General features: G+C 45.7%; 1 protein-coding gene across 1 annotated transcript in view; it reads left to right on the top strand.

Moving 5' to 3' along the window:
* Positions 1 to 25,832, top strand: part of thsd7aa (thrombospondin, type I, domain containing 7Aa) — a gene marked incomplete at both ends in the record, with an annotated part of 118,040 nt that overhangs the window by 78,569 nt on the left and 13,639 nt on the right. The window contains 13 exons of the mRNA XM_080527735.1: positions 267 to 391; positions 1,640 to 1,769; positions 3,125 to 3,228; positions 4,790 to 4,984; positions 5,435 to 5,689; positions 10,342 to 10,520; positions 11,185 to 11,336; positions 12,097 to 12,250; positions 13,462 to 13,603; positions 13,886 to 14,001; positions 14,361 to 14,478; positions 18,099 to 18,244; positions 19,365 to 19,539. Of these exons, the coding sequence (XP_080383861.1) occupies positions 267 to 391; positions 1,640 to 1,769; positions 3,125 to 3,228; positions 4,790 to 4,984; positions 5,435 to 5,689; positions 10,342 to 10,520; positions 11,185 to 11,336; positions 12,097 to 12,250; positions 13,462 to 13,603; positions 13,886 to 14,001; positions 14,361 to 14,478; positions 18,099 to 18,244; positions 19,365 to 19,539 (1,991 nt within the window). The remainder of the gene's footprint in view (positions 1 to 266; positions 392 to 1,639; positions 1,770 to 3,124; positions 3,229 to 4,789; positions 4,985 to 5,434; positions 5,690 to 10,341; positions 10,521 to 11,184; positions 11,337 to 12,096; positions 12,251 to 13,461; positions 13,604 to 13,885; positions 14,002 to 14,360; positions 14,479 to 18,098; positions 18,245 to 19,364; positions 19,540 to 25,832) is intronic.

Raw genomic sequence — 25,832 nt, 5'->3', positions numbered from 1 at the left:
ACACACACACACACACACGCACACACACACACACACACACACACACACACACAGCAGTGTAGATAAATAACTAAAGACAGCCATGGGGAAGCTCCCAGCATGGTTCTGTTGGTGCCAATCCAGCACATCTCTATCAGATCCCCCAGGGATTCTGTGTGTGTGTGTGTGTCTGTGTGTGTGTGCGCGTGCGTGCATGTGTGTATGTGTGTCTGAAAATCACCTATAGAGGATGTGTGTGTCTGAGCATCTAGATGATGTGATTTCAGGTGTCCCGAGAGCTTGCGCCCAGAGACCGTGAGGCCCTGTTTCCTGCCCTGTAAGAGAGACTGCATCGTCACTCCCTACAGCGACTGGACCCCCTGCCCCGCAACATGCCAAGCAGGTAGGTTCTGTAGTTCTCATTACGATCAGGTGCACATACAGACAGACAGTTGGCTGTCGATGGCAGAAACACAGAGATGTCAAGGGAATATTTACAGTGTGCTTACAGCATTTGAAAAATGCATTACAACTGCTACGGATACTGTAGTGTTTAATGTTATTATTATAACAATACACTAATTTGCTCCATCGTAAAATGATTGCTCTTGAATTGTCGAAATTGTTATTGTCAAAACAATCCTTCAGTTGCGGAGCTGTGACATCTTGTAAACACAATGAAATGCCATTGTTGCCAGGCAACCTTGTTCTATATAAAGAACAAGAACAAGTGCTCTAATAAGAGATTATTGTGAAGCAATTTTGAAGCAATTTGCCATACACAACAATCTGCTTGTTAGGATAGATATTTGTGTGATGTTCAATCCTGGGAGTGGTTTGAAATATTGACACACTGCCAGAAACATCTAACAGATTTATCCTGTTGAGACCACTAGCTTTGGACTGTTTTCTTTCTCTTCTATCCTTCATCTATCCTTTTATCTTCCTTTCTTATCCCTACTGGTATTGTTTTACAATTGGCAGCCAGTTAACTTATGTGCGGTGTGGCATGTACCTTAAAAAAGACCAGCTACAAATGCATCCGTTGTTATGGTAATGACTCTGAGAGTAGCCTCCTCGGCTGACAATAAAACGGTCTCTAGCTTTGTAGAGCAGGATTTGGTAACTGTAATATGATGCTACTGATATAGATACGGTACGTTCTTCCTGTAATGGCAATAACCTCTATCGCCCACTGAGGTGGGTGGATACCACAGAGCTGAGGAGAAGAGAGCAATCAATACACCCACTTGATTTCATTAGGCCCCCCTCAGAAGTGGACAAGTGAAACAGCAGATTTGCAAGAGAGTATAGATGACGGCAACGAACCGTGCTTGTTTGTGTTGCAACGGTGAAACGCTGCAAACAGTCAGCAAACAAAAGACTCTTATTTGAAAGGCAGTTATTTGAAAGGCACTTTTCAAAGACCTATCCTACGCACACATTCATTATCGTTTACCACTGGACTAGAACATTGTTGACGTCTGTTACGGCTCTGTGTATTTGTTTGTGGAAATACAACGGATGAGTCATGGTGTTTTCTACGCCCACAAGGGTTGGGCATCTGATAGGATGTAAGACACTTCAATAAACAACTCACTCAATCAAAATGGATGAAAACCACATTCCTGTATTTTTGGGGGGTTTGTGTTTCTCCAAGGTAACACAAAAAAGAAACAGTCCCGTAAACGCCTCATCATCCAGCTGCCAGCCAATGGGGGCCAGGACTGTCCTGAGCTGCTGAGTCAGGAGAGGGAGTGTGAGGCGCCGTCTGTCTGTCTGGGCTACAGGTAACCCTCCATCACCCCACACACACCACACTACTGTCTGTCTGTCTGTCTGTCTGTCTGTCTGTCTGTCTGTCTGTCTGTCTGTCTGGGCTACAGGTAACCCTCCATCACCCCACACACACCACACTAATGTCTGTCTGTCTGTCTGTCTGTCTGTCTGTCTGTCTGTCTGTCTGTCTGTCTGTCTGTCTGTCTGTCTGTCTGTCTGTCTGGGCTACAGGTAACCCTCCATCACCCCACACACACCACACTAATGTCTGTCTGTCTGTCTGTCTGTCTGTCTGTCTGTCTGTCTGTCTGTCTGTCTGTCTGTCTGTCTGTCTGTCTGTCTGGGCTACAGGTAACCCTCCATCACCCCACACACACCACACTAATGTCTGTCTGTCTGTCTCTCTGTCTGTCTGTCTGGGCTACAGGTAACCCTCCATCACCCCACACACACCACACTACTGTCTGTCTGTCTGTCTGTCTGTCTGTCTGTCTGTCTGTCTGGGCTACAGGTAACCCTCCATCACCCCACACACACCACACTACTGTCTGTCTGTCTGTCTGTCTGTCTGTGAGGCGCCGTCTGTCTGTCTGGGCTACAGGTAACCCTCCATCACCCCACACACACCACACTACTGTCTGTCTGTCTGTCTGTCTGTCTGTCTGTCTGTCTGTCTGTCTGTCTGGGCTACAGGTAACCCTCCATCACCCCACACACACCACACTACTGTCTGTCTGTCTGTCTGTCTGTCTGTCTGTCTGTCTGTCTGTCTGGGCTACAGGTAACCCTCCATCACCCCACACACACCACACTACTGTCTGTCTGTCTGTCTGTCTGTCTGCCTGGGCTACAGGTAACCCTCCATCACCCCACACACACCACACTAATGTCTGTCTGTCTGTCTGTCTGTCTGTCTGTCTGTCTGGGCTACAGGTAACCCTCCATCACCCCACACACACCACACTACTGTCTGTCTGTCTGTCTGTCTGTCTGTCTGTCTGTCTGGGCTTCAGGTAACTCTCCATCACCCCACACACACACCACTCAATAGGGAACCATGGGAAACTAACATCTGTCCAAATGATGATACAATCAATGTCTAATAGGCACATAAACTCTGTTTATGCCATGCAGTTGACCAGACTGAATTCAAATATTAATATTATTATTATTATTATTATATTTTTTATCATCAGTACCACTAATGTCATAACAGAATCATCACTTTATATCAACTTACATGACTATGGATATCTGCATGTTTTGGGGTAGTGCTCACAGTTTGCAGTAGTCCCAACCCATGCCATCGCTTGGTGATTGTATTTAGTTGTTCAATTCCAATCCCATCCTGTTGTTGGTGTTGCAGGTGGAAGACACACAAGTGGCGCCGGTGTCAGCTGGTTCCGTGGTCCGTTCGCCAGGACAGCCCCGGGGCTCAGGAGGCCTGTGGACCGGGCCTGCAGGCTCGAGGTGAGCAGCGCCAGAAACACCTCACACCTCATACCTGTTATCTGCTGCTTGGTACAGTATAGAACTCTGTACAGAACCTCATACCTGTTATCTGCTGCTAGCTACAGTATAGAACTCTGTACAGAACCTCATACCTGTTATCTGCTGCTAGCTACAGTATAGAACTATGTACAGAACCTCATACCTGTTATCTGCTGCTAGCTACAGTATAGAACACTGTACAGAAGCTAGATTACTGTCTGAGAGCATACTTAATATCTCACAGCAAAACATAGGTGAATAGTTCTAGTTTTGATCCACCACACCACTGCACATACACTTTTTGTGTATTTTATGCACTTTGAGATTATTCTTGTATAATGAAAAGCCCTTTCTAAATGTAATACAATATTATGATTATGATTATGATTATGATTATGATTATAACAATAACAATAACGGTAATATAAACAGACCTAGAGAATAAGTAACAGGGCTCGATCAGCAGCATAACATGATGACATAAGGTAGCCACTAGCCATCGTTAGAAAGCCAGTAAGGTGGATCCTCTCAAATCAGCTCCTTGGACCAGGTGTGAGAGAGGAGAGCTAGCATCAAAGTAGCACCTTGGGCTCCATGCAACTCTAATCTCCCTCTAAATGTGTCAAGACGGCAAGGTTAAATTACCCCTCAGAAGACGTCCCAAGCTTTCTAGCTCTATCCGTGTAGATCATTTTGATTTAGGTTCAAACAGCAGTGCACAGACCGAATCCAGGGGATGCTTTGTGCGGGGGTTGCTATATCATGGCAGCAATTACTTCCATTTACAAAATGGAGGCAGAAAATTGACGACGGAGAGAGTTTCCTCCATTCCAAGCCAAGATCTCGATTAGTCTTAAAGACAGTAGCCATTATCTGATTCAGATGACTCTACTTCCATTTTCACACTTGACATTAGGGCACCATTACCTGTAATAGTATCTCTGTAGACTATCAATACAGAGGGAGAGACAATTCAATACAGAGCTCTTATACTTCTCACTCAATGCTATCTGTCTGGATCTGTTTGGGTGGAGAGTCGAAGGCTTGACAATGCTCCCACCCATTCACATGCCTTTTCCTGTGTGTGTGTGTGTGTGTGTGTGTGTGTGTGTGTGTGTGTGTTTCCTGCGTGTGTAAGAATTCGAGAGAGAAATAGAATTTTTTAGAATGTGAGAATGTGAGTGAGTCTACCTTCCCAACACCAGTTAACATCAAACAAGTTATTTCTATTTTAGTATTCAGTGCCATCTTTTGCCAGTATTCTCCCACACTTAAAGGTTGTTAGTAGACGGAGCACGTCAGCCCGCTATGGGCCCATTAGGAGCCAACATTGAGTTAATCACCTCTTCAAATGCTATCCAGACCACTGTTTCTGTGACGAGATAGCTTAGCTCAATTGCATCTGAAGTCAAAGCGCGTTAAGCAAATGAGATTGCCTCTGCCTTGATAAACTAGACAACCTATGTAGCTAAATGGTGAATGGTCAACGGTCAAATAAGCTTATCTCTCACCACCTCCATTTTCTCTTTTTTGCCCGAAGCTGTCTCCTGCCGAAAGCAGGACGGTGGACAGGCAGAGATCGGAACATGCCTCAAGTTCGCCAGCTCCATGCCTCCCCTGACCCAACACTGCCAACTCCCGTGCCAGGATGACTGCCAGCTCTCAAGCTGGTCCAAGTTCTCGTCCTGCACCTCTGACTGCGTGGGCGTGAAGACCCGCAAGAGGGTGTTAGTGGGTGAGTGGATTCACCTTACCTGACTCTTCATCCCTGGTTCACTGCAGCCCATGAGATAGTATCGCCTCATGATAAGTTTAGCAGATCTCATTTGTTTGTCAACTGCCTAAGTGCCCTTCACCTCGGGGGGGGGGGGGGGGTCAGTGGGCTTTCTATAGGATTATACGGGATAAGGCCCTTGGATTATTCAGGATAAGATGTGCTGCTATAAATGACTTGTATGGAACCAGAATAAATAAATGTTCCACTTTATCTTCACTGAAAAATACATCCAGTAGTAGCATATGAAAGCTGAGAAAGATGGTGAACGTAGTGAACATGGTGAAAATAATGTTTTCTGTGAATAACTGAACAGAACCGAATAGATGCGGGCCGCACACCTGCGGAGAGAGAGAGAGGGAGGTAACAGTTTTTGATGGATTACCGGTGCTTCCCTCCTCTACCTCCCAGGGAAGAGCAAAAAGCGGGACCAGTGTAAGAACAACCAGGTCTACCCGCTGAGCGAGACCCAGTACTGCCCCTGTAACAAATACAACGCCCAGCCCGTGGGGAACTGGTCTGACTGTATCCTGCCGGAGGGGGGCCGTGTGGAGATGAAGGGCCAGGGGGACACCAAGGAGTGTGGCATGGGCTACCACTACCAGGCCATGGTGTGTTACGACCAGGACAACCGCCTGGTGGAGACGTCACGATGCAACAGCCACGGTGAGTCCCGTAGGGCCTCTCTTAAAACCACTAGATCCACTATAGTACACTACACTACCCAACGTGCACTGCTGAGCTGGCTTTTTAAGCTCGGCAGGCAGAGACTCTAATTGAAGACGGTCGTGTATTGAAATTGGAAATGTGTTTGTTGTTTTTGGAGTTCGCGTCAATTTGTTTGCCGCCCGTATTCAATACGCAGAGAGAGCATTATTCTCGAAATCAAGTGAATCATTATTCCAACATTTCCATACATGTTCTATTGATTCCGCGTCATTCGATCCCGTTTGACGTCAGAGTGGAACGCACTCATCCCATTGTGTCGTTTTATCATCCCCTGATTGTAAATTCAATAAGAAGAGAATCAATGTGGAAACCTAGAGCCTTCTGCCTGGCTGCCTCGCTCGCAGCCTAAATCTGTCAAAAGCTCCTTGTAATGAGCCACATTAGCATTCCGGGAATACGCGCCAACGCACGTCAGAATCAGGAATCACACAAAAAAAGAATCACAGCACTGTCGTATTTCTCTGCGTATTAGTCATTGGAAAAATTCAGCGCACATCAAAGTGCTCGGGAGGATGAGTGGGCCTGAGTTTGTTGTGGGTAAAACCCATCTCTTTGTGAGTCATCGCCTCGCTCACAGTTACAGGGCGCTTATGGTTGATGGCGTATAACGTGACAAGATACCGCGAGCTATTTCTGGGGCTGCAGCAGGTTCTGTTTCTCCCAACACCTACAGTATACCCATCTACTGTTCTGATTGTCACCCCCCCTAACGTCACACTACGTCACACTGATATCTTCGCGGCTGTCAGCTGTTCGCAACTGACGCGTCGCCTCAGGCGGGCGTAGGACGGCGGGTTATGTTTATAGCGTGTTTATACAGATCGTGGGAAAGATGTGTTATACATGGACAAATATGCAGTCAGCGTTTGTCTTTTTATATGGAGACAGTGTCACACTGTTACCGTTCTACATTGTGTTGTTTGTATCTTTATCTGCAGGTTTATTTTGAAGAGGTGTCTTCACACTAATAAGGCTGTTTTGCAGGATGAGGATATCTGTCAAATGAAAATAAATATGTGTAGCTGACTTGAAATGTTCTCTGACCCACACACACTGGTGTCCTTATCATTAGTATCATTAATGTCAAAATGTCAAAATTGAATCATAACGTTTGTATTATTATTATGATTATGATTATGATTATTATACACTGTAGCTACATACATGACTCTCTCCCATCAACATTTATTGGAGTGTACAGTATAGATAGAAATGCTGTAGACCTATTTCTACGTACTGTAGACCACTGTACTGTAAACCTCTAAAGTTGCCTATGGTGACCATTGCGTGGGCTTTAACAGGATTTGGTCATGTTAAACCAGCTAATGACGATTGCCTTGAAGGATTGAAAGTGATCAATGGGTTCACCCTAACGGAAGTGGCCTCAGTGGCCTAACACTAATAGGGCCCTATTATGCACTTCATAAGTCTTAAGCAATAAGACGAGGCGGTAGATCTAAACTTAAGACGTGGAGGCGTGGTCAAGGCCACTTTGCTATTATGCGTGCGGTAGTGGGCGCCTAAAACCCTGCGCTAACAGGGCTCTACAGTGCGACCATTTCACTCGCATTTGCGACTAAAAATACATCTGTGCGACTAGAGAAATAAATTCACGAGCACACGTGCGAGTACAGATTATTATTATTATTATTATTTTTTTTATTTATTTTTTTTTATTCTAAAAATAAATCTGCGCGAACCGTGTGGCCACATTTTAAGCCGTCAGCCAGCCCGCTACGACCACGGGAAGTCATGTTAAAAGTGAAGTTACTTCTGTTAAACTGGCGCTAAGCTAACATCGCTAATCGCTAACTCCCTTTTGGGCCTTAAAGAGACAAGCGCCCTTTTCTCATCTCAAGCTTCATTAGCTTCATTAGCTCACCACATCTACAGATTTGGTCCCACACACTCCAGATTTGAACCCAAGGTTACAACCAGGGTTAACTACCCAGGGTAGAAAGTAGAAAGCTCTCAGACCTTCAGAACCCATTGAAAGTAGTGGAGGTACTCCAGAAGTCCAAATGCATCTCTAATCCTAGGAAACCCTAGGAAGCAAGTTGCCTAATGGCATGAAAATGCAACATGTTGTACTTGAGTGTGGCAGAGAGGTGGGACCCCCGGGGATGGTGGTGTGCTAACAGCTAGCCGCCGCAGAGGCACCGTGCTGGGCTGGCCACCTCCACATGTCACCACCCCGGGCAGCATGGGGCTGGGGACTGGTCATCTGGATGTGGGGTAGTTTAATACCCCTAGATGTGGAGTTGTCTGGCCACCGTGTGTGACTGATGTAGCCTGACCCAGCAGCAGGGAGGTGGGCAGCATGGAGACAGACCTCTGCATGGCCTGGCTGGGCTGCTAGCTGACAGACCTAGCCCTAAAGCCTGGCTGGGCTGCTAGCTGCTAGCTGACAGGCATGACATGGATGAATGAATGAACATGCTGCTAACCAGGAGAACTTGACACAGCTAGTTACCATAATACAATGCCATCAACTCTGCGTCTAGTAGGGCTGTAGGCATGGGCCAATGTGTGATTTTGGTGCAAAAATTGCAAAATCACTAATAAAAATGTGTTATAATTACATTTTTCACTGTGCTCCTAAATTTCTTTGTGTGCCCCTAACATTTTTCATTTAGGAGCACATGTGCTCCTAGTGAAAAAGGTTAGCGTAGAGCCCTGGCTAAGCAAAGAAATTAGTCATGGGTGTGTTTTGGGCGTCTTCTCAATCAACCCAATCAGCGTGCCAGGTGCCATTCCCTTTAAGAACCGGCTGCGTTGAGTCATTAGCGCTATGCTATTATGGAAATCCTAAGAAGGAGGTCAGAGCGCTTCTCTGCAGAAGAAAGTAACAAGCTCGTGCATGATTATTTTCTGAATAAACACGGCAATACCTCCGCTTGTGAGTTGAGAAGTATTACAGAGGGGTCGCTGGAAGACTGCAGGAATGACAGATGTTGATGTCATTATATTACGCACGGCATGCTCGTACTGTATGTGCACAGTATGCGGAGGCAACATACTGTACAGCGCTGGCCTCTCCCTTCTGAAATAAAGCATTTATACTGTGACCGTAATTGACGTCTTGCCGTGGAGCCATGTGCGTGTTCATGTGTGCCCACATGCATGCGCAAACCGCGGAGGCGCGCTCGTGTTTCAAAACGTGCATGAAGTCTAAACTTAAGAACTTTTCAAACCACTTCTTAGCGCTAGGAGCAAAGTCAGATCGCATAATAGCAGGGGCGCCTAGTGCACTTCATTAACATATGAACACTCCCACAATGAGTAATATATGCACGGGAGTTTTACGTCTTATGTGTGGGCGCCTATCGACACCTGCATAATAGCAGTAGCGCGTATGAAGCGCATAATAAGGGTGGCGGTAGGTCTTAACCTGGCGGTGCGTCTTAATTAAGACTTAAGACGGCAAGTTAAGAAGTGCATAATAGGGCCCATTGTGTTCAATGGCTGATTCTTGGAAGCCCCCCCTAATAGTGTTCAATGGCTGATTATTGGAAGCCATTATTAGATGGGAGGTTCTTATTGGTGGTGGTGGCGGCATGACCCTTGTGGGGGAGATTACAGTAGAGGACACAAACCTGTTTCTTGAGATCTCACCATCTTATAATTTCCGTATCCTTTTTGGAACCATTTTGATTACGTTTTATACTGCATAATTGCCTCTTAGAACCATACCATCCAATGTCAAAACAAAGGAATCATAATGGAGAATCTCATTTGTATTTAGTCCTATGCTGTTTTGTTTGGCCCTAACATCAGCAACAAAACGCTTCTATACAATCTAATCCTCAGGTTCTATGTCTTTGTGTAATATGCTGCCCCAGTGGGTCACAGAGTTGTCTGTGTTGACTTCCTTAATAGAGATTAAAGATCCCAGGAAACACTCAGGACATCTCGAGGGGCTTGGGTTAATACTCTTCTTTGTTCGCCTAAATGTGTCACTGCCGTTCTGGTTCTCCACGCTGGTTCTCCGCACTGGTTCTCCATGCTACTTCTCCATGCTGGTTCTCTACGCTGGTTGAACTCTACGTCCACCTGCCTCCCCTGCCTTGCACAAATAAATACACATAACAAGCGGGGAGAGGCACTCCTGACTAAATCATGACCAGTCTCTCGGTCTCGACCCAGAAAACCATAGCATTTTAAATCACCCCAACAGTCTGCCCTCCTGCCCAATTCACCGTCTTTCTCCCTCTCTGGTTTCAGTGTGTTTGGCAAACTCCAGTAAACGGTGTCATGTTGTGTAATGTTGGCCATTACACACTGTAATCAACAATCCTTTCTTGTTTTTTTGGGGTCATGTGACTGTAGCTTCTCTTGTGTGTCAGATGGAATGTTGATTAGACTCCGGGAGCTGTTCATAGTTTCATTAACAGTGTGTTGTATAATAGTACTGTATAATAATAATAATAATAATAATAATAATAATAACAATAATAACAATAATAATAATGTTAATAATAATAATAATGATAATAATAATAATAATAATAATGCATTTTATTTATTTTTATTAGCTGCAATCACTAGATGAGGGCACCGTGCTGAAAGCAAGTTCTGTTTGGTTGCAGGGTATATTGAGGAGGCTTGCGTCATCCCTTGCCCATCGGACTGCAAGCTCAGCGAATGGTCCAACTGGTCGCGCTGCAGCAAGTCATGCGGCAGCGGGGTCAAAGTTCGCTCCAAGTGGCTGAGAGAGAGGCCTTACAACCGCGGGCGACCGTGTCCCAAACTGGACCATGTCAACCTGGTGAGTGGAGGCGTTCACACCACCACCCCTCTGTTCTCACCCAGTCCTCTGTAGACATCCTCAATGTAATATTTAACCAAATGACTTGGATATGATTTAATACTTAATACAAGGACCATGGTGTTTTCTATTGAATAAATTCAGGAACTTCTCAGTGTTGGACTTGTTTCTATGTTTTATTCATGAGCTTGGTTAGGCCCTGCTAGGGAAGATCAAAGAGTGTGGCCCTTCAAAGACATTCAAATGCTCTCCTAGTATCTTGTACTCTAATCCTGTATTTCAGCTCTTAAATATATGTCTTTTCTTTCTTTCTTTTGTGTCTTGCTGCACGGTGGATTGGATGTCCTCTACAGGCTCAGGTGGGTGACCCGTCATCACCGCTTTTGTTCGTTTTTGTTGTTTCTCGTTGTTTGTGTCTGTCGCATGTTTATTTCAGTCAGTGACTAATATTTGATTGTACTTCAGTACAAAGCATAGACCGTTTAACAATGATCATTTCTCTGGCAGCATTGAAGACCTTTGCATGCATTTCTGCCTAACATCATGAACAAATATTATTGTATATCGTTTTTTATTGTTTTAAGTATGTGTTACTACATATTTACTGCCATACATTTCATTTGCCATGGAATGAGTGGTGTTGTGACAATACAGTAGGTAACAGTCAGGGTCCTGTCTACAGGTGTATGAGGTGGTCCCGTGTCTCAGTGACTGTGGGCAGTACGTGTGGATGGCTGAGCCCTGGAGTGTGTGGAAGGTCAGCAACCTGGACCTGAAGGAGAACTGTGGCGAAGGCGTCCAGACCAGAAAAGTCAGGTATGATCAGATTTCCGATTCTGATATCCGATTCAGAATACTTGAATGTCCTCAGAGAGGCAATTTGTTCCACAGCATCAGTTCATAAAAGAAATACAACAGATAAAATAAAAAACAATAACAGCAACAACAGGCGTGCACACACACACACACACACACACACACACACACACACACACACACACACACATACACACCGATATACACAAATAGGCCTATCTGTAGAAGACTATACAGTCTGTGCAAAATGCACAGGGGTGGGCTGCTATCGTTCAGAAGCTCCTACATACAGCCAACAGCCAATAATGAATGATTCACGTTACACTATGTTGCTGCTATGAATTGTGTAGTACCTCTGTAATTACTCTAGTAACAATGTTGTATTAACATGCTGTTACAGAGTACATTAATAATTGCTTTGCGGTGTCATTGTAATGGACTTGAGTGTTTTGTTTTATTACCAAAGTGGAATAAGAACTGCTCCTTAGTCCACTTGTGTAAAAACACAAACCGTTCAACTCCATCTACCATGCAATCACCAAATGACTACACTATGTAACAACACGCTCAATGGTATGCCTATTGCACAGCTATAGGGGTGACAATGTAGTATATTAGTATGAGATGATGACTACAGTAGCTGTAAAAAGGGCTGTGTTGAGTTTAGTGTAAGTCTATGTCCATCCTGTGTCTAGGTGTATGTAGCTGTAAAAAGGGCTGTGTTGAGTTAAGTGTAAGTCTATGTCCATCCTGTGTCTAGGTGTATGCAGAACACCATCGACGGGCCGTCAGACCAGGTGGAGGACTACCTGTGTGACCCAGAGGACATGCCCCTAGGGGCCAGGGACAGCCGCCTGCCCTGCCCTGAGGACTGTGTTCTGTCTGACTGGGGAACCTGGAGCAAATGCCCTCTGGTAACCGCAGCTGTCTTATTCTTCTATCCCAGCATCAGTATTTCGAAATGTTTAATCTAATCGAGGTGGCTGATTTCCCCTATACGACTATACTGCAAGTCTGCCAGATAGATCTGATCCTGGGTAGCAACAAAAATATTCCTGATCATTCTGATCTAGATTAAACGTTTTGTAATACTAGACCATAACACGTGAAAGAATGAATGAATATTGAGCATCACCAGCCAGGAAATTGAACTTGAACAAACTGTACGGCAGTATCCCTGAAAAACACTCAAAGCAAGAATAGTAAGTAAGGGTTAACTCATCGCTGGAACCCTGACAGAACTCCTCTGGAACATTCCGGCTACAGTGTTTCACACCTTTAACACTCGCTGGTTCAGAACAGGTCAATCTAAATGTCCGCTCTCCGTTCCACCTGTCTGAGCCTTTTCCCCATCGTGAGAAACTCCATTCACAGCACGCCCTCACACCGTCGGGCGGCTCACACTGGGCTCTCAGCATTTTAAACGATGCCATTCGCCATGTGTGATTCTCTGGCCGAGCGGTTACTGTGATTTACCCTGGTGGGAAATGAAGATGGGGAGAGAGGGGGGTGGCGGGGGGGTAGTGGGTGGAGAGAAGGGTGGATAGGGGTGATTTTCAGCAGGGGAGATGAGCTCACGCCGCTCTAAATAGCATGCTGTGGCCAAGGTCTGTGTAAAAGGAGGCATTATGAGAGAATCTCTAGTGGAAGGGTGGGTGGGGGATGGAGACGTGTGTGTGTGTGTGTGGGGGGGGGGGGTCACACTCTCACTCCTCCTGCAATTCCCAGGCAATCTGCCATGGATCTGTTGGGAAAGTTAATTACCATGGATATGGAATATGTCCCTGTAGAGGCAGAGAAGAAAAGCTCTCCAAGTAGTGTGACACAAGGAGCAGACTGGTTTATCTGGTGGCGGTGGTGGAGGAGGGGAAAGGAAGGTCATTATGGCACGGAGGCAGCTCCGAAAAATGGACAGGAGAGGGAAGAGATGGTGTAATGGTGTAATGTACCATCTTCATTGAAGAAAGGGAAGAAAAAAAAACATGTTCGATTTGCTGGTAAGACGGTAACAGAAACGTCACTTTGGATTGCGGTTCATCTCCTAAATGCATTTTACAACACCCCCCCCAGGGGCATGTGAGTGAATGTGTCTCCTGACTGTTCTCTCCGCTTCCCTTATCCACAGCCCTGCGACGGGAACAGCAGCAGGACGAGGATGGCGGTCCCCCTCCGTCAGCCAGGAGAGGGGAAGCAGTGTCCGGACACCACAGAGACGGAGGCTTGTAAACGCAACAGCAACTGCTTCCACCACTCCTACAACATCACAGGTCGGGCGACTGACATCCGCTGACTGACATTATTACCACGTCCTGTATAATAGAATTGACAGAACATATCGGAGGTGATAAACACGCATAACCTCAATTTTCTTCCGTGACATTTACGGCGGGGGGGGGAATAAAAAATCAACCGAGATGAATGAAGTGCACTCTGGGGAAAGAAGGGTGTAGAGATTGGAAAACTCATTGAGTTTTTTTCCTTTTTATTATCTATTTTTTCTTGACGCTTTTTTTTGTGTCGCTTTTTTTTCTCCCTTTTTCGTCCTTCAGATTGGAGCACGTGTCAGCTCAGCGAGAGGGCCGTGTGTGGGAACGGCATCAAGACACGCATGCTGGACTGTGTCCGCAGCGACGGGAAGTCTGTCGACCTCAAGTTCTGTGAAGAGGTGTGTGTGTGTGTGTGTGTGTGTGTGTGTCTGTGTGTGTGTGGGCGTGTGTGTGCGTGCGTGTGTGTGTGTGTGCGTATGCGTGTGTGTGTATGTGAGTGTGTGTGTGTCTGTGTGTGTCTGTGTGTGTGTCTGTGTGTGTGTGTGTGTGTGTGTGTGGGGGTGTGTCTGTGTATGTGTGTGTGTATGCGCGTGTTTGTGTGTGTGTGTGTGTGTGTGTGTATGTGTGTGTGTGTGTGTGTGTCATCTGATCTCACGGTTTCCAGACCTCGTTAGTCAATCGCTGAGATAGATTGGCTTTGTCTGAGAAAGAGCCCGGTCAGCTCAATCCACTCAACTCATCCTGTTCTCTTCACCAGCTGGGCCTGGAGAGGAAGTGGCAGATGAACGCTTCCTGCGTGGTGGAATGCCCCGTCAACTGCCAGATGTCTGATTGGTCGCCTTGGTCCGACTGCACCCACAGCTGTGGACTAGCAGGTACGGTGTGTGGCTCTCGCGTCTCTCCGGCACGTACCCGTTTCCCCGAAGTGACGACCCAAAGACAGATCAGGGGGGGCGGCTGTGGCTCAGGAGGTAGAGCCGGCGTCGAATGATCGCAAGGTCGGCGGTTCGATCCCCGGCTCCTCCTGTCCACGTGTCGAGGTGTCCTTGGGGCGAGACACTGAACCCCAAATTGCTCCCAATGAGCGGGCCGGCGCCTTGCATGGTAGCTTGCCGCCATTGGTGTATGAATGTGTGTGAACATGCAAGGGTTATTGCTCAACTCGAAATGAGAACCTGAGACAAAAACCCAGTGGTCCATTCCTGTCTTCATATACATCCGTCCATCCATCCATTCAGACAGACACACTGCAGCCTCTGTATGGCCGCTGTATGGTGAATACTGTATGTGAATGTACAGCATGGAACACTGAAAACAGTATGACTCATTCCTCAGTGCTGCCGCTTTGCCCTCAGCAGCCTGGCAGAGAGAGAGAGAGAGAGAGAGAGTGTGTGTGAGAGAGAGAGATAGAGAGGAAGAGAGAGAGTGTGTAAGAGAGAGAGAGAGAGATAGGGAGACTGTGTGTGTGTGAGAGAGAGAGAGACAAAGAGACAGAGAGAGAGAGAGTGTGTGAGAGAGAGAAAGAGAAAGAGAGGGGGAGGGAGAGACACAGAGAAGAGAGAGAGAGAGAGAGAGAGAGAGAGAGAGAGAGAGAGAAGAGAGAGAGAGAAAGAGAAAAAAACTCAGGTCAGGGTAATAACGTCTGAAAGCTGGGAACGTTTTTTTGTTTTTCTTTATGACGCGAGAAAAACGATTTGTGTGTGATAGCCTTAAACCAACAGAGGAGGAGGGGACGGGGATAATGATGTCCTCGTGTGTAATTCCATAGGATCAGACGATTGACTGGCGCTCCATTACGGCTGTGTGCTCTGGGCCTCTGGGACCCTTCTCCACTGCAGGAGTCCTAGAGAGCCTCGGCACGCCCCTAGCAGCCAAAGCAAACACAATCCCCCCCAGATATGAGACCCATGCAGGCTTTAGCTATTGTGGTAACCTAAATCTGTCCCCAGGTGAGAGGGTTTTTTTCTCCACAGGTTACAAGGAACAAACCATGGCAAACCATAAAATGAGAAAAAACTGTTCTTTTGATCCTTCCTATATAGCTTTATTCTGCCTGTTGGCTGCAAGGACACGTTTACTTACAGTAGCTAATTGCTGTTCCTGAGACAGGAATAGACATTTGTTTAGGGGTTGTTGTTGTTGCTGTTGCTGTTTTTTTTGTCTCTCTCGAAGGAAACAAAGACACCTGGAATGGTTACTGTGTTGTTCAGGCGGCGTAGAAACAGAGAGCTAGCTTCCTGGTCGTTTTCAACCCTGCGTGCATAGATAATCACGGCAACGTGTGTTCCCCGGCCAAACACTGACGGCGACAGCTGGCACCGGCTTCCCTCTACCCACCGGTCCACCCGGTCACCCACCGCTCACCCCAATCCCACCACCAACGCACCCCCCCCCGCCATCCCCCCTGCTGAGAGAGAGAAACAGAGCAGTGGAGCATGCAGAATCACATCGGAGAGAGAGACAAGCGTTACCATGGACACGCCACACGCCGGCTACGTCTCTTCACGCGCCACAAACATCCGCTGATCAAAGCGCTCGTGAGGGAATAGCAGAAAACCCAGAGTGCTGATTAAAAGCATTTTTGCGACTTGATTTTGGCTTGTGCTTTTTTTGTCTTCTCCCAGACACAGAGGCTATTGAATCAGGCTCTCGTCAGGCCGGGCGTCACAAAGGGTTCAACTGAAGATGAACGGGGAGGCTGTGAGCTCTCGCACTCGCTGCGGGCCACACAGGACCCAGGGACCGGTTCTGATCGTGTTCCACATTAAGCGGAGCCTCCTAGGCCCTATTTGCAGCTAGTCTTAGAAGACCAGCACTGGAGATAATATTAACGACTTTAGTGTAGGAGTGAATGCAGAGGAGGGACATTTATTAGATGAAGCGGAATCTCAGAATTGATACGATCAACCACAGTGAAGTGACTGGAGGAAGTAATTGCGCTTGTGAGGCGGCCTGACCTTTGGATGGAAGTAAATACAGGGTTCGGATGAATGGCTCAGGACCGTTATGGGGATGGATGAAGTTGCCCTTTACGGTTGTTCTATCAGATGAACATACTGAGAAGCTAATGGCTGAGATACCAAGTGTGCTGTCCACGGGAAGGCTGGTGATAGGCAGAAATGAGAGGGCGGGCTTATTGTAATGCATGGAATGGAATGAGGAATGCTATCAAACACACCTTCACCAGCCTCCATTGATACGGTCCTCGTAGCAGGAGCGCAAGGGAAACTGGGGGGGGGGGGGGTTCGTTTTTTGTGCACTGTATATGACCTTTAGCTACAGTAGTGCCATGCCGTATTGTCTTGTTTTTCAAGAATGGGGTTTCTATCGGAGTATAACTGTCTCACAGGACTTTTTTAATTGTTGCTTATCATTTTCAAGACCTAGTTTATTTTCCATGGTGGTTTTCGACATGGTACTCTCTCACTGAATGTATTAAATATTTTTGGGTTGAGTTGAGTTCACGGCAGGAGTGTGCGTCGCACATGAGATTCAGTCTACAGTAATTATTTCAGAGTCGCTACCTATCTTCCGCCGTAGATTGAAGATCCATCTCTTCAGGCTACATCTTAATTGTCCCTCCTAAAGACCTCCTCACCCCAAAAAAACAATGTAAATGTAAATGTAATGTCATATCAAGTACACCACCCCCCCCGCCCCCCCCCCATCCCTGAGGCTGCTCACCTAAAACGCAGGGTACTCTTATTCAATTTTAAAACAACAGAATAATATGAATATTCAACATGGCTATGGGCGTCGGAATTCGGTTCTAAAATCGTACCCCGAGATTAAGACATTTGGAGGACAGCGGAACCACGGAAACTATATCTCATGAAGAGAGGAAAGAGGGGCCGGGGGAGAGGGAGAGAGAGAGAAGAAGACAGAGAGTGAGAGACAGACAGAAAGAGAGAGAGAGAGAGAGAGAGAGAGAGAGAGAGAGAGAGAGAGAGAGAGAGAGAGAGAGAGAGAGGAAGTGTGAGTGCCTTGAGAGGAATTTAGGTCACACACCAGCCAGCCCTCTTCTCGAGAAATGAAGTTACCTGAGTTTGATGTAATGTGATATTTTACAGCAACGCGCCTCAAAGCGCCATAGAAGATTCTGGTGGAACTCAATATGCCGAGTGTATGAGTCATATAGATGATGAAGTATATCTGGGGGCAATATGATTCTGTTACTATAAGACCCTACTTTGTACTAAAACACTTATAAGACCCATCATCCCAACCTTTAACAAAGTTATCTAATCTCCATGTCATCGATGGTATAAATCAACAACAAAAAAAAAGTTTTTCCTGAAAGCATGCTTAAATTGATATGCTATGCTATTGATAAGTGGGATGTCGTTTTTTTATGCTAGAAACCTTGTTTATACTGAGAACTGGATCCCTGTTTCCGGGTTTTGGGATTGAATACCACCCTGCGCGTCCTCTGTGATGAACCAACTCTCTTTCCTCTTCTTCTTCCTCCTCCTCTTCCTCTCCTCGTCCTCTCCAGGGAATCTGTGGCGCAGGAGGACAGTGCTCCAGGCGTCCCAGGGGGACGGACGTCTGTGCCCCCCTCAGTTGGAGCAGCGGAAGCCGTGTCCCGTGAGGCCCTGTTACCGCTGGCGCTACAGCCCCTGGTCTGACTGCAAGTCTGAGGTGAGAACCCAAAAAGTCTAGGTTTAGAAGAAGAAGGTGATAGAAGAAGGTTTTTTTCTTCTATCACAGAGACTGCCAATGGCCCCGGGCCTGAGCTGGATTAATCTTCCTGCTACGACTGGTGGATTGATGATTCACTTGCTTAGTCAAATGTATTGATTGTAAGTCGCTTTGGAATAAGGCGTCTGCTAAATGCCAAAAATGTAAATGTAAATGTAGAACACACCACAACCTTACTGCCTGTGAGCTGCGCTGCACACTACAATGTGGAGCCGTCTATCTCTCTGTGCTAGTCCATTCCCCACCCCCCACCCCTCCTTCCCTCCTTTCTCCACCTCTCGTCTCCTCTCCTCCATTTCCCCCCAACACATTGTTATTTCACATTTCACACTTTCTCGTTATTGGGGTTTTTCCATTTGTTTTTTCTTCTTCTTCTTTTATGAAGAAATCATATACTGGTCTTCCATCATCCTGGAGAATGAAACCCCAGACCTCCTGCTTCTCTCTCCCCACCTCTCCTCTCCTCCCCTTTCTCTCCTCTACTCTCCTCTCCTTCTGTTCCCTTCTTCCTCTCCTGTCATCTGCCTGACACACTTAAAATTAAAGAGAAAAGGTCTAAGACAAGGCCAGGGTTTTCTCTCTCTCCCCCCCTCTCTCTCTCTCTCTCTCTCTCTCTCTCTCTCTCTCTCTCTCTCTCTCTCTCTCTCTCTCTCTCTCTCTCTCTCTTTTGTTGCCAGAAGCAGCTTTATTTTTGACATGCCTCTGGATTTTCCGAGGCAGGGAGTGTTGACACTCCTTTGTTCTCTGCTGTTTCTCCTCCAGCCTGGATTCTTGACAGTGTACGGTAGCTCATCAGCAGCCCTACTGCACCAACGAGTTGCTCTGCTTTTGACAAAAAAACAAACATAAAAAAAATCAATGGGCATGGGGGCCCTGACAAAAAACTCACCGAAACTCTCTGAACTCTTAACAGTTGGACGTTGTGTGCGCAGCAGCCATCTCTGTGTGAGTGTATAGTGGAAATCTGGCCAGCGAGAGACAGAGTGAGAGAAAGAGAGAGATGAAATGGCTGTCGAGGATGTGCTTAACCCGGTGCTGTTCTCTCTCTGTCGTCCAACAGGGGGCGCGGTGTGGCGAGGGCCTGCGCTTCAGGAACGTGTCTTGCTTCGTGTCCGACGGCTCGGCCCAGGGAGAGAGCAACGAGGTGGACGATGAGCTCTGTGGGGACCTGGAACCTTCTGTGGACGGAGATCGACAGATCACTCTGGAGGAGCCCTGCACTGTGCCCTGCCCAGGTAACCTCACTACCTCAAACTCCTTTTTTTTTTTTTTTTTACAGACGTGCAGTGCTTTAACTTTATCTGGTTCTAAAACCCCCTCTCTCTCTCGCTGACACCCTCCTCTAAATCACAGTTATCCCCCAGATCTTCGGAGAGACGTTTATGTGGCTCTCTCTGTGTTATTGTCTAGTCCAGCTCTCTCGTAACATGAATCTCTTAGACGTACAGCAGTGGCTTATTGGGGCGCTGAAACACTTAAGGGCTAGATACTCAGCATTCTCATACCAGTGTGTGGGAGAGAGAGAGAGAGGGAGAGAGGGAGAGAGAGAGAGAGGGAGAGGGAGGGAGGGAGGGAGAGGGGGAGAGGGGGAGAGGGGAGGGGGAGAGAGAGAGAGAGGGAGAGAGAGAGGGAGAGAGAGGGAGAGAGCCAGGGGGAGAGTAAGAGAGAGAGAGAGAGAGAGAGAGAGAGGGAGAGGGAGGGAGGGAGGGAGAGGGGGGGAGAGAGAGAGAGGGAGAGAGGGAGAGAGAGAGAGAGAGGGAGGGAGAGAGAGAGAGAGAGAGGGAGAGAGAGAGAAAGAGTGAGTGTACTCCTACTGTTCTGCTACAGAACGTATTGTACTGTTCATAGTTCATAGTGCCGTTGACTGGCATTTTAGGGAATCTAACAAGCTTGCGAGTTACGTGGGTTTACAAGATCCGAAAGTGGATGTATCATATTCTATTATGCAACTTTTCCATCTGAAATAATATAGTAGAGTAGAGATAACTTGTCCTCCTTCAGTGGAAGCCTCTCAACATCACAAACTGCCTCAGAGCTGCAGGGAGAGAAAGGGAATCTGACTAGAGAGAGGCATTATTTTTGCAGTTCGTATTCGTAGAGACGTTCTCTTTAGTTGGAGCCACTAAATGATAGATCCAACGTCTCGCTTTGACATGCTCTGTGTAGCAGAAATACAGAGTTATGACACTGGTTCATAGAGCAGCAAATACTGTAGTAACTGTGTGTGTGTGTGTGTGTGTGTGTGTGTGTGTGTGTGTGTGTGTGTGTGTGTGTCTCTGTGTGTGTGTGTGTGTGTGTGTGTGTGTGTGTGTGTGTGTGTACATGTAGTACATGTGCACGTGTGTGCCCTACTTAGTTATGTATTGGACATAATCAGCCTATCCTTTATTGGGAGCAAGAAAGCACAGAGGGGTCCACTCCATCTCCACCTGCCCCCCACTAGATGTTAAACCTATCCTCTTCCAGCTCTGGATCACACCCCTGCCTCCCTGCCTCCCTGCCTCCCTGGCCTCCCTGCCTCCCTGGCCCAAGCCATGCCACACCACCATGACACACACAGAGGCCAACGCCTGGGAATGTGCACGTGCATGATCTCCGATCATGCGGTAGATAAGGGCTCTCTTTGGTCCTCTGTGGCTCAGTTGGTAGAGCGTGGCAGAGCGTAACAACGCTGATGTTGTGGGTTCGATTCCCGCTGGGACCGTTTGGTATACTGAAAAATGCATGCACTCACAGTTATGTAAGTTGTTTTGGATAAAAGCTAAATGGCATATATATATATACAGTATATATCTTTTAGACAGTTGGCTTTATGATTAATTAATATTTAGAAGAGTGCTCACATCAGCCATGCCGGTGCCACCACAACAGGAACGCTGTGACCTAGTTAATTGGCAGTGTTTTCGTTTCCTGAGAACACTCTGATCCAAGCCAGAGGATGATAATGAAATCTGGATCAGGTGCTTCAGGTGGAAAAACATTAGAAGAGAAGAAGAGGTTTAATTGAGATGTCTGGCTTCTGAGAAGTGCCAGAGAAAGGATTTTCCCTCCCACAAATCCACTCAAATGCTATATTAATAACTGTGGAGAGACTGGTAGGTACCTGAAGCATAGAAAGCTCTAATGCAGAATTTTCAACAGTATTAGTGATTCCCCCTTCAGTGTGATTTGTGTTAACCACCCTAAGGTGTGTGTGTCTGTCCGTCCGTCTGTCTGTCTGTCTGTCTGTCTATCTGTCCGTCTCTGTCTGTCTGTCTGTCTGTCTGTATCTGTCTTTCTGTGTCTGTCTGTGTCTGTCTGTCTGTGTGTCTTTCTTTCTCTGTTTGTTCAAGCCAGACCATCCCCCTCAAACAGGTGTGTGTGTGTGTGTGTGTGTGTGTGTGTGTGTGTGTGTGTGTGTGTGTGTGTGTGTGTGTGTGTGTGTGTGTGTGTGTGTTTGTTTATCTATCCTGGTGGGGACATTGACCTGAATACACACTCACACCATGGGGACCATGAAACACTGTGGGGACAAAATCAAGGTCCCCACGGTGTTATCCACTCCAATGAATAGGAAATGACTTTTCAATATGGCTGGTCAGGTTTCCTAAGAAGTCCCCATGGAGGTGGTTTTTTATGACTTTGTGTGTGCTCTATAGCAACCCCAGAGGCCAAGCATGGTATTGCAGTGTGTATGCAATGTCCCCAGCAGGCTGGTTATGGAAATTGTGTGTGTGAACTTCTTCTTCTTGAATTCCGGCAGTGTAGATGCTGAACTGCATATTACTGCCTCCACTGTTACAATCATGAACTTGGGTTTATAATATATGAACTTTTTATGTGATTGAATGCCATCTTGTCATTATTAGAATGTGTTTTTATCCTCTTATACAATTATCATGAGAATTTAACAGTTAGCTCTTGTTTATTTAATTGGGTATGCTCAGTTCTCTTTTATTTGCACTTTGAATTGTACTGGCAGAGTTGGTGAGGTATTGGGTGGTGGGTTGGCCCCTAAAAGTTTAATTTGTGCATTTAGATAATTGTATATCTTGTCTATGTTACTCATTGTAGTGACACAAGCATTAAAAAAGAATACAAATAAAATAGAAAATAAATTCTCTTCAGCTTCAATATAAATGATTGGACCTATTCCAGCAACACAAATATATGCCAACAATATACATGAAATATCACACCTCAATCAATATCACATGTAATGTCCCTTTTCAGTGTTTATCAAAAGTAAATCAGTCCTTTGTCTTTAGATAATGAACAGTCAATCCTCTCCATAAATTCTTGTGATCCACAATTTGGTATTTCTTAGTCCAGGAGAAAAAATTAACTCTGCGTAGCTCCCTGTGACCCCAGAGACCTAAAAATCAGCACGGAGGATGTAATGGGATCCCTATACGCGAATGTGAAGCAGTAAACCCTGCAAGTGTTTTACTTTTCTTAATTGCCTGTTTCAGAACTCAAAGTCAAGAGCCTGTAAGGCCTTACACTCTAACACCCTCTGATAGAACTGACCAGTCTGAAGCAGATTGTTTTTTTTAAAGTCGTGGAAGTCAGATTTTTTAGTATATTGATTGATGGCCCGGGATGAACGGAAAGGCTTCGTTTCAGTGTCGATCGGACCTGTACTTTTCGATGGGCGGGCCTTCAACTTATCGGCTTTTTGAAACTTCAAGTGCTTCCCTTTTGCACAAAAATAGACCAAATGACTTGAAACTTGGTGTCTGAACTTTATTTTGGACATAGATTGATCATCCTGAGTACCAACTCTGTAGACCTATGGAAAAGCTAAGTAGCTCTACGGTGCTCATATCGCAATGCAACCAACAAATCCACACACAGGACCCTCTGTTGTGCAACATAGTTAAAATGGTTTGGGTTAGGGTTTGTAAATCTGGCCTAGTTTTTACATTAAAAAAGTAGCCTAAAATGATGACTGACCTTTGACACTCAGGAAGGTCGGTTGGGTCTGAGACTCGGCATACTTGTCTCACACCAGGTCAAAATGCACATACTCAAATGTCAGCCCTCTGGCTCAATGCGTTTATTAAATATTAATGAAAAGCAGTTTTCCCTCCATTTTTTAAATTCAAATGAGAAAGCCAGTAAAAGTGTCTTTTTGTACACTGCGTAGCTCCCTGTGACCCCAGAGACCTAAAAGTCAGCACGGAGGATGTAATGGGATCCCTATACGCGAATGTGAAGCAGTAAACCCTGCAAGTGTTTTACTTTTCTTAATTGCCTGTTTCAAAACTCAAAGTCAAGAGCCTGTAAGGCCTTACACTCTAACACCCTCTGATAGAACTGACCAGTCTGAAGCAGATTGTTTTTTTTAAAGTCGTGGAAGTCTGATTTTTTAGTATGTTGATTGATGGCCCGGGGTGAACGGAAAGGCTTTGTTTCAGTGTCGATCGGACCTGTACTTTTCGATGGGCGGGCCTTCAACTTATCGGCTTTTTGAAACTTTAAGTGCTTCCCTTTTGCACAAAAATAGACCAAATGACTTGAAACTTGGTGTCTGAACTTTATTTTGGACATAGATTGATCATCCTGAGTACCAACTCTGTAGACCTAGGGAAAAGCTAAGTAGCTTTACGGTGCTCATATGGCAATGCAACCAACAAATCCACACACAGGACCCTCTGTTGTGCAACATAGTTAAAATGGTTTGGGTTAGGGTTTGTAAATCTGGCCTAGTTTTTACATTAAAAAAGTAGCCTAAAATGATGACTGAAAGTTTATAAAGTACAGTATTTCCCCCTGAAATGTAGTGGATTGTACGTATAAAGTTGCATGAAATGGAAATATTAGTAAAGTAGGCTAAAAGTACTTAAAATTACTAACAATACTAGCCTGTAAACTACCCTGTGATTCAGTGTGTTCAATACTGTCTGGCTCTCATGCACTCACTTTCGCCAACCCTTAATTGATGGCCCATCAGCCTTGATGGCCCATCAAGACCGCGGCCCCTCCCCCCGGCTGCTACCTGTTCTGCTGTTCAACACATGGACTCCGGTTTGCACGAGACACGACACACACACACACATACTTGTTTTTATCACATGATGGGGACTCATGACTAGGAGGTGAATGATGGGGACGGTACTTTCTAAATGTTCTAGAGACATGGTTTAAACTGCTAAAAATTGCTTTTGATTTCACAATCATAAAAATCACTTGAAATATCTAGTTTTAATAACTTTTTATTGCAGACCTGACTTTTCATATCCTGGTGGGGCATTGTCAGACAAACCAGCCTCAGGGGTACCTATGATGTCATCACTATTTGCACAACACTGTTTGGTACTACAAGCTCTACACTAAGCTCTATTACAGGCATCTTGCAATATCTGGAAATACTGGATTACAGGGGTCACACTTCTATTATAACAACACAGAGTTCAGAAGGAAGAACATTCATTCATTAACGACAATGTAATACAAAAAATATACAACTCAACTCTTTATCCTAATTAACATAACGAGGGCCGAAGAACAACCTCTTATCTGAAAAATTCATACAATTGTATAGGGGTATCCTTAAAAAATAGCATTCTACAAGAAAACAACACAGTTATTTTTTAAGGATACCCCTATACAATTCATACAAATCAGTGCTCTGTCTGCATAGTGCACAACTAAATTGAGCGCTGTTTGGTGATACATTGGGCTAGAGACTTGAAATCACTTTTGGCTGAAAGCTGGCATCCCACTGATGGTGTGTGTCTTTTTCTGTTCCCCTGGCTACATAGGAAGTGTCCCAAAAATGAGCCTAAAGTTCAGGAGGTCGCCAATGTAATGTCAATGGAGGCCTATCCCCAATAAGTTAAACCCTGTTTGGCCATACAATGGACTAGAGACTTGAAAATAATTTTGTCTGAAAGCTGGCATCCCACTGATGGTGTGTGTCTTTTTCTGTTCCCCTGGCTACATAGGAAGTGTCCCAAAAGTGAGCCTAAAGTTCAGGAGGTCGGCAATGTTAAATGAACGACTGAGGCCTGAGTGTGCTGCTGTCTGTGGAAGATGCTGTGTGGGGGAGGGGGAGGCGAATAGTGATTGGTTCTCAGTTAACAAGCAGGCCCAGGAATGTACAAAATGCATCCATTTTCCAAAAGCTACTGGCTTAATATGCTCCATCACAGTTTGATGACTTTTCAGGGTTTGACTTTTACAAAGGATATTGTATGTATTTATTTTAACCCTTTTAAGAGTATTGTCATATATGGTGAGATTACAATTATATGAACTCCAACTGTAAGTCTCACAGTGCTAAAGTTAACAAAAAGCATATCATAAACATTCTGGTTATTTTATTTTAGTAAAAAAATCGCTCTCTGCATGGCTGACATGGTGGGAGAGAAGCTAAGAGAAATTCTCGATTATGGACATGAGTGCGCCAGCACGGCACGGGTCCCACCGTGAGCCGGTCATGAAGGAAGGTTAATTGAACAGAGCGAGGCAGATTTCAGCAGAACAGAAACTTAACTGTGTGGGGGAGGGGTGCAAATCAGTGCTCTGTCTGCATAGTGCACAA

Source organism: Nansenia antarctica (genome assembly GCF_963989245.1).
Source record: "Nansenia antarctica genome assembly, chromosome: 3".
In the NCBI taxonomy this organism is placed as follows: domain Eukaryota; kingdom Metazoa; phylum Chordata; class Actinopteri; order Argentiniformes; family Microstomatidae; genus Nansenia; species Nansenia antarctica.
Note: the sequence above shows the minus strand (reverse complement) of the source record. Positions and strands in the feature narration are given on the sequence as shown.